Raw genomic sequence first — 8,826 nt, 5'->3', positions numbered from 1 at the left:
CCGGAGAAAATACAGCAGCATGCTGCGGTATTTTCTCCGGCCAAAATTCCGGAACACTTGGCTGATTTCCATTGAAATGTATTAAGGCTACTTTCACACTCGCGTTTGGTGCGGATCCGTCATGGATCTGCACAGACGGATCCGCACCGATAATACAACCGTCTGCATCCGTTCAGAACGGATCCGTTTGTATTATCTTTAACATGGCCAAAACGGATCCGTCTTGAACACCATTGGAAGTAAATGGGGGGCGGATCAGTTTTCTATTGTGCCAGATTGTGTGTCAGTGAAAACGGACCTTTAAAAATGTGAAAAAAATAAATACCGGATCCGTTTTTCTGGATGACACTGGATCCGGTATTTCAATGCATTTGTCAGACGGATCCGGAAACAAATGGTATCCGTTTGCGCACGGATTTCCGGATATGGCAGGCAGTTCCGGCAACGGAACTGCCTGCCGGATTCCTCTAACCCAAGTGTGAAAGTGCCCTTACTCGTAGTTTTCTGATGTAACTAATATAACTTAGATATGCGGCCAAAACTATGACACTAGAAAAAACTATACTGTTCTCCTAATTTTCCTTACAGAACTTCCATATTTTAGACATTTGCTGAGTAGCTGTTCCAGGGGATGGAGGAATTTTACATGCACTTTCTTCCTCTAGCACATTCTTCTTCTTCTTCTTCTGCAGCACATATGACTTTGCTTTTCCCTTGCTCATTTGCTCCCTGGTAAACAGAGTGCTGGTCGAATGTTCCTGCCCGTCTGAAGGCTACATTCTCAGCCCACCTACTACAGGAGAACTCTCCTCCCACCTGCAGATAAAAGCCAAGTGAATGTTACCGGGAGCTGATCAGAGCACTTTCCCAGTCCCTCACTGTCACATGTCTGCATCACACCTTTCACTTGGATCTTGCATCACTAAGGTAAGATGATGGCATCCTAACCTTGTCTTAGATCTACCTGCTCAACAAGACCAGCTCATTCAATAGGTGCAAAGTCAGTGTGAAAATTAGTAAGAAGTCCTACAAGTTACACTACTAGTTTCAAATGTGCAACAAAAAGATCAGCAAATCTTTCCCAGGGCTTTGATATTGAATATATTATTGCATTTAATCAGCTCAGAATAGTGTTAAATGTACTTTGTAATAGAATTGTGTTTGTTGCTGTTGCAGTAGTGTGAAGGGCAGTGAAATTCTTAGAAGGTGCCATGAACAGATGCCAAATTCTGCACTTTGATGTGGGACTAACTTTCACTGCTTGGACTGGCAGCAGGTGTACATGCATTTCCTAAGCAGCAGCAATGTGTGAAGCTTCATCTTCTCTGCAGGGAAGTGTAGAATGTCAGTGCAGACAGAAAGCAGGTGGATAGTAACTCAAGAACTGGCCTTCTACTCCATTTGGCCGGCTAATCATCTGACACTTAAAAAATGGGGCATTTGTGTTGTTACGGAAAGCAATAATCTGTTGGAAAAATCCTAAAATTAGGAAGCGGTCGGATTATTTTTGCAGATGGTTCGAAAGAAATGAAGGTAGAAGTAAAGAACAGGATCCTGCTGTCTGTTTTTGCTGTAAAGCTGGAGCTGTACCTAAACTTTTTGTAGCACTTTTGATTTTACCTATCAAACGAAAGCTACGCAAAGTTGACTACATGTTAATGTACTGCTTTTGGATATCAACAGTAGTTCAATAGTTAAATCAGTTAGTAGTGCTACAAAAAGTCTAGGTGTAGCCCCAGCCTAAGAAATGTGTATAGGAGTAGATCCATCATGGGTATAGCCCTATAGTGGTATTGTCTTATGTATCTCTCCAAGTGGTATGGTCTAGTGCAAGTATGTAAATAGTGTCTCCTTTCTATGCACATTGAAAATGTAGATATATGTCATGCTTATAAATGGCTTCTGGGAACTAATAAGAGCTGCAATTAAAAGCCTTGGAATGTATACACATGGAGATTATTATAGTTCCATCACTTTCAGAGAGGTCCTCATCTTCAGATACTTGTACTTGTATAACTGTGCTCCTAAATTTCTCTTTAAGGGGAACGCCTACCATACAATACAGTGCTCTACATTTATACTATGATTCATGTCATTCATTTTGGATAGTTCATTAGGGTATGGCACATTTAATGGTTGATGATAATTTCCTTCAAGTAGTTGAAGAGGTTTCTACATGACTTAGCTATGAAATGTCTCATAGGCCCTCACTTTGGATCATTAAAATCATATATTTAAGACACCAAGAAAATAATAGGATAGAAAACATATAGGACATATACACATGGACCTGTTCTTGTGCCTTGTCCTTGAGGAGATCAGGGGTAGACTTCTTTAAGCCTCACCAGTCTTGAGGCCACAGAAATAACATGAGAGAGCAAACTGGTGGTAAATTTGTAACCCTGGCAATTTTATTATGGGTTTAAAGTCATCTAATGATATGACTTATAGATGGTGGTCTCGAGGTCCAAATATGCATTTCTTAAGACATACAACCAGTTTCCTCTGCATTGCAAAGTGCTGGTGGACTCTATCACACCCCCAGCCATCTGGCTAAGGGTTATTTTCCAAGACCCTTGGGTTAAAGGGTTTTCTCACAATTGTCATTTATCATCTTTCCTTACTCTGGGGCTAAAAAAAAAAACACTCAACCGCTCTGCACAGCTTCTCCATCCATCCCATGGACTTTCAATGGAGTGTCATGCCAAACGCTTGACCACTGCCCCTTTCAAACCGTTCCCCCAAAAACTTGTTTGTAGGGCCCATAAAAAGGGTATCCTTGCAAAGGTTCAACTTCTAACTACCCACTAAAATAAAGGATCGAACAACCTAACCTGGAACCCATTTCCCCAGGGGCCCCATAGAACCCGCCACATACAACCTTGGTGATACAAGTGCACATGCTTTATTCTAACCTTAAATTCACCAGTATTTCCATCAAATATTATATTTTTTAAACAACATTTTTGGAGTTTATTACATATCAAATCGGCTTGTCTTTTTACAGGATGCCATTTTATATTGTACAAACGCAGACCGATAAAAACTATTCGTGTACAATTTTTTTTGGATGAATTCTCTTTCGTAGGCAATTTTGTTAAATGGGTGATTCAGCTGTTAGATTTGTCCAATTCTTCCTTCTTTCTCTGTTCACTGGAAGGCCATAGAAATAAAAAAAATTAAAAAAAGGCAAAAGCAAGAAAAAAATATCTGAAAAGGACATAAACTACCTCAAAAAAAATTTGGATTTTAAATTGTTTTTTTTTAACACCCTCTCTATGTGGGAGCTCTGCCCCATCCTTGCATGCCTGGAGTACATTAATATGTACATTTTGGAAGATTTTAGATGTTATCAGATTGCTCTTTCATTTCTTATATAAACACTGATGTTGATATTTTTCTCTTAAGCGTTTTCTGGAGTCCTGGCAGTGAGTTGGGTCAGACCTCTGTTTTTTATTAGTATTGTATGTTACATCTCTATATGGCATTTTTATAACATCTTCTGTAGCTCTTGACATTGAAGCAAAACCATCACACCATTTAGCTTTGGGGCACCACAGCCTTGAGCATCTCCCACAAAAGAATAATACAACGGAAATTTCCTACAATATCTGTGCTAAACTACGCTGAGATGTTAAATGAGATTTCGGCTACTGTAACAAATCCCCATCAACCAACCCATCTGGTATTGATGTTCTCTTGAATCCCAATAAGGAACCAACTTTTCTTAGACCTTTTTTATATTAAGTATATAATTGTCTGTTTTATGTGTCATAAAATAGACACCTTTTGTTAACCTCTGTGGTTTAATCCCAAATGTACATCTTAGGACAAGTTCCCACTTGAGTTATTTGGTCAGTTATTTCCATCAGTGATTATGAGCCAAAACCAGGTGCGGGTCAAAAACACAGAACAGATGCAAATCTTTCCATTAGACCTTACCTCTGTGGAGGCTTCACTACTGGTTTTGGTTCACAATAACTGATGGAAATAACTGACCAAATAACTGAAGTGTGAACTTGGCTTAATTATGTTAAAAAGTATAAAAATTGTCATACAATATATTCAATAGAAGGTTGTAAACATCTTCATGGAATAGCTTTAGCGGGTGCAGCCCCTCTACCATTTTAGAAGACTCCAATATTATAAAAAGCATATATGAGGTGGGGGCTTTGAGGCCCAGGAGGTTCAAGTCACTCATTTGATGCTATTAATGCTTATTCCACATCTATAAAGCTACCAGATACATTCAGCCCCCCCCCCACCCACCTCCTTTTTGATAATGTGAAGTTCAGTCAACTTTATGTCAAGGCGTGAACGTTAGGAACCATTAATATGGACAATGACTTCATATCTTCATGTACATGCCTCTACTAAAATAAGGACTCAAATATGGAGACATTAGGAAATGAAGCACATGTTGGGGGAATTTATCAAACCTGTAAAGGAAAACTGGCTTAGTTGCTCATACATGTAACATCTCAAGAAAGCATCTCATATGATATTTAATTTCCTATCCTATTCCTGAGGAGTCTTAGAAGCTGACTAAAGCTATTGGGCCACATTTATCATTACACTTACATCTTACTCCACTTTTACATATGCCCAAAGTCATTTTTGGCTAAGTCAGATTTATTAATGGTCCTCTAATACTGTGATAAATGTGATTTGACCATAGCAGTTTATCCTTCAGTAAGCGGCTTTACAAAAGTCGCACTTCTTTATGAAAAAGTCGCATGTTCTACATTAAAGTCGCATAAGATAAGCATGGTCCTCACTGGAGTGAAATTGTGCAATTTTTTGCGACTTTTTAAATTGTCACAATAGTAAACCTGTCTAGAGATTCATTTACATAGAAAAAACACGGCCACTTTCAGAAAACTGGCGAGCATAGCACAGAGCCAATAAAAGTCGCAAATTTTTGTGCAGTTTTAGTGATTGCGCAACTTTTTCACTCTATTATTTTGACTTGAGCTAATGATAAATCTAGCCCATTGTATTTTCAAAATATACAATATGCTCCAAAATTTGGAAAACTCCCCTAAATCATAAAAATCTGTCTACCTACAACCATCACTATGGGGGTGGGGGGGGGGGGGGGGGGGGGAGAGCTTGTGGGATAAAATCTTTATGAAGCAAGCTCCCCTAGTGGCAGCTACAGATAAATTGTTACTTCTGATTTTGTGACGATAAACAGCAGCGGCATAACTAGAGTCCTACAGGCCTCAGAGCAAACTTTGGTCTGACTTTATTCACCCCCCGCTGCACATTATAACTGCCTTCCTCTGCAAAATACACCCAACCAGCCTACTTCATACCAAATAACCATTTCATGTGCATGTGCAGTGTTGTGCTGGACTCCAGTGCAGAGCCTAAGCAAGCAAATGAAGTGAGAATGCTGCTGCTATGGCTTAAGATGTACGGTGTGTCAGTGCTATTCTCCCGTAGCTCTCCTAACTTAGGGTGATCATGCATCCTCTTTTTCCCAGATATGTCCTCTTGTCTGGCTGAAATGTCCAAATGTCCAGGATTCTCAAGGGGTGAGCGGTGGATACTATAATCTGGTACAATGCAAGAGCTGAAGGACATGTGATGATGTCACCATCATGTCATCAGTGCAGGCAGGGGCAGAGCTCTGCAGTAGATAGGAGGAGAAGTGGTAACGACCTGTGATGATGTCACCATCATGTGATCAGTGCAGGCGGGGGCAGAACTATGCAGTGGAGAGGAGAAGAGGTAAGGATCTTTGTATCCTAGTGAAAGGGGTTGTCTCATCTCAGACAATGGAGGCATATCGCTAGGATATGCCCCCATTGTCTGGTAGGTGCAGTTTCCACCCCTGGGACCTGCATCTATCTCATAAACTGAGCCAGCAAAGTCCCAGAGGGCGCACCCTGCATGCATGGATGCCCTCCATTCATTTCTATGGGGCCACTCAGCTATTTTCGGTGGGCCAATAGGAAGGCTTGTTGGTGGCTTTGTTTTAGAGATAGATGCAGGTCCCAGAGGTGGGACCCGCACCTATCAGACAATGGGGACATATCCTAGCTATATGACCCCATTGTCTGAGATGGGAATACCCCTTTAAGGCTCATGTTTGCAAATTTTTTCCTTTTGGAAACATTCACTACCACTCGCTAGATTGTGCTATTACAACCTGCATTAAATATGTTTGAAAATCTGCTGCTTTGCCAGCAATAGCACATTTCTGATACTGTACACTATAGCAAGTACAACTCCTGTTTAAGCCATGGAAGCCAAAAATCTGTAGCCTGTTGCAGGACAGCACTTCTCGAGCCTCTTCAGACATTTCTGTATGGCAGTACAAGAAAGGCACATTCTGATGCTATTCCCACTTGTTCTGCTATTCCAGTCTTATATAGAAGCTTCTGCACATTTTATAAATTGACCTCAAAATTTCACGGTTTCTTGACCTCAGAAATCTCAAAGTACTCAAGGCAGAGAATATTAATCAGTGGAAACACGTGTTTCCTATACGAGTATGAGCTTTGTATACAGTGATTAATTGTGTAATTTTGTGTACCTGTTTGACTTTGTCAGTTACTGTGTATTTGTACACCTAAAATATAAATGCATGACATCTGATTATTCTAGATAGGGTAACATTAGGTCAATGAAAAAACTATTGAATTAGAGGGCATCTGTCAGCAGATTTGTCCCTATGACACTGGCTGACCTGTTACATGTGCACTTGGCAGCTGAAGACATCTGTGTTGGTCCCATGTACATATGCGTCCGCATTACTAAGGAAAATGATGTTTTATATATATGCAAATGAGCCTCTAGGAGCAACAGGGGCGTTGCCGTTACACCTAGAAACTCAGCTCAGGTGTGATCACTTTTTCACTGCTTGGTTGTCACAGTGTAGGGGGAGGGGAGGAACACCAGAATGACAACAGAAGGAAAATGACCAGGAACTAGGCCTCAAGGCTAGGGAAAGGGAAATGGTGACACCTAAGGAAACCCTAAACCTACCCCAGACTCCTGTCAGTATGAATAGACCCTGAAGGTGGGAATATTCATACACCGTAAACCTAGGCCCTATTGACCCTGAAAATCCCTAGGATTAGTGACAGGGTCTGAGACTACTGATTCCTTCCCAGATGAACAAACCAGCATCTCCCTGAGGCCTAGTAAACAACGAGCAAATAGGAGCAACAAAATACCAAGAGAAGTACATTTATCTTCAATAGAAAATGGATGAGCAGGAACTCAGATGAGGACCACACACCAGCTCTTCCAACTCCAGGCAGAGAATATCTACCGCATGGTATGAAGTGTGAGTCCAGACTAAATAGAGGAGCAGTAATGACCACAAGCTACACCTGAGACAAGAGGTGTGGTCATTACCAACAACAACACCACAACAAGTGAAAACAGACAGGCTGTCAGATGACCTAACGTGCAGCCAGTCGCTCAGATCTTCTAACCTCTGTCACTGGAGGGACCATGACATTGGTCCTGTCAATCGAAGTGTCAGCAGTTGTGACAGCTTTCCCCAGCAAGCCCAAAGAGCTTATCCGCGCGGAGATCAAGAAAGCCGTTTATTTTCTCTAATAGCTTGGATCTCTCTGAAGAGTTCCAGGCTAATAGAACGGTATTTCTTGTGGAACTCTGCAGGTGGCAGTGCTCCATAGGAATATAAGGAATTTCCCATACACTACTCCGTTATGTTTGCCCATAGACTTCTATTATGACGGATCAAAACGGAATGCCTCTTAAAGGCTTCCGTTTTGATTTCCATCTTATGGATTCCAATATTTTTGTTTTAACGGAGAGCAATAACGCAATGCATAATGGTGATGTGAACCCGACCTAAACCTAGTTTTCAGACATATATGTGCAGCTATGTTTGTCATTTGTCATACATGTGCTAGAACTGGATTTACATGGAACTGCAAATAAACTTACATTATCTTAAAGGGTTGTCTCATCTCATCAAGAAAACCCCTTCTAATGATTTAGAAATGTAGTATTACACGCTGAAAATCTGGTGTCACACAACTTTTTGTGGGAGTTTTTTGGGCCCAGACCAGTAGTGGTTTTTGAAGAGAATGTGAAAATGCTGCAGACTTTCCACCTGCAAATCCACATGGTTCATGTGGATGTAACCTTAAGGGGCTGCCAGTTTTTTTTTGCTAATTCCCACCCCTAAGGAGCAGAACATATTTACCTGCTCTGAGCCACTTGGTTCAGGCTCCTGAACTGTCAGCACCGCTGTCTCGGTCTCTGTCTGTCTACACCTTCACGGACAGGGTCACATACACCTCTGTAGCCAATGACTGGCATGAATGGTGACCTGTCCTCAAGTGGCTCTTGATCAATCAGCCACTACTGAGTCAAGTGCCGCTAAGGGAAATGTCACCACTGAGGCCAGTCATTGGCTTCAGCAGCGCACGTGATTCCATTTGTGCAGAAGTTGACAAATGAGAATAGGTCATCAATATCAGATCAGTGGGGACCAACTCGAGTCACCCCCCACCGACCAACTGTTGAAAGAGAAGGCTGCCTTCTCTTCACTGTTCGCGGTCGACATTATAGCGGTGAGCAGTGTAATTATAGCAACTCCGTCCCCTTTCACTTCAGTGGGAAGGAGCATATTAGTCAGACCCTGCCAATCTAATATTGATGACCTATCCTGAGAATAGAGAAAAGCAAATTGACGGCAGCATCTCCACAAGTGAAATTTATTCACAGTGGGTCCATGAAAAACATGTGCAAAAATCACCAATAAGGTGCAACGTTTCGGCTAACAAGTAGCCTTTATCAAGCACTTCTGGAGATGCTGATGTCAATTTTCTTTTC

At 41.4% G+C, this 8,826-nt stretch overlaps 1 protein-coding gene across 3 annotated transcripts in view; it reads left to right on the top strand.

Moving 5' to 3' along the window:
- Positions 1 to 740: 740 nt before the first annotated feature.
- Positions 741 to 8,826, top strand: part of COL8A1 (collagen type VIII alpha 1 chain) — a 114,418-nt gene continuing 106,332 nt past the window's right edge. For all 3 annotated transcript variants that reach the window (XM_040423285.1, XM_040423287.1, XM_040423286.1), the window contains exon 1: positions 741 to 927. In XM_040423285.1, coding sequence (XP_040279219.1) covers positions 838 to 927 — 90 coding nt within the window. In that variant the 5' untranslated portion in view covers positions 741 to 837. The remainder of the gene's footprint in view (positions 928 to 8,826) is intronic.

Source organism: Bufo bufo, chromosome 3 (genome assembly GCF_905171765.1).
Source record: "Bufo bufo chromosome 3, aBufBuf1.1, whole genome shotgun sequence".
In the NCBI taxonomy this organism is placed as follows: domain Eukaryota; kingdom Metazoa; phylum Chordata; class Amphibia; order Anura; family Bufonidae; genus Bufo; species Bufo bufo.
Note: the sequence above shows the minus strand (reverse complement) of the source record. Positions and strands in the feature narration are given on the sequence as shown.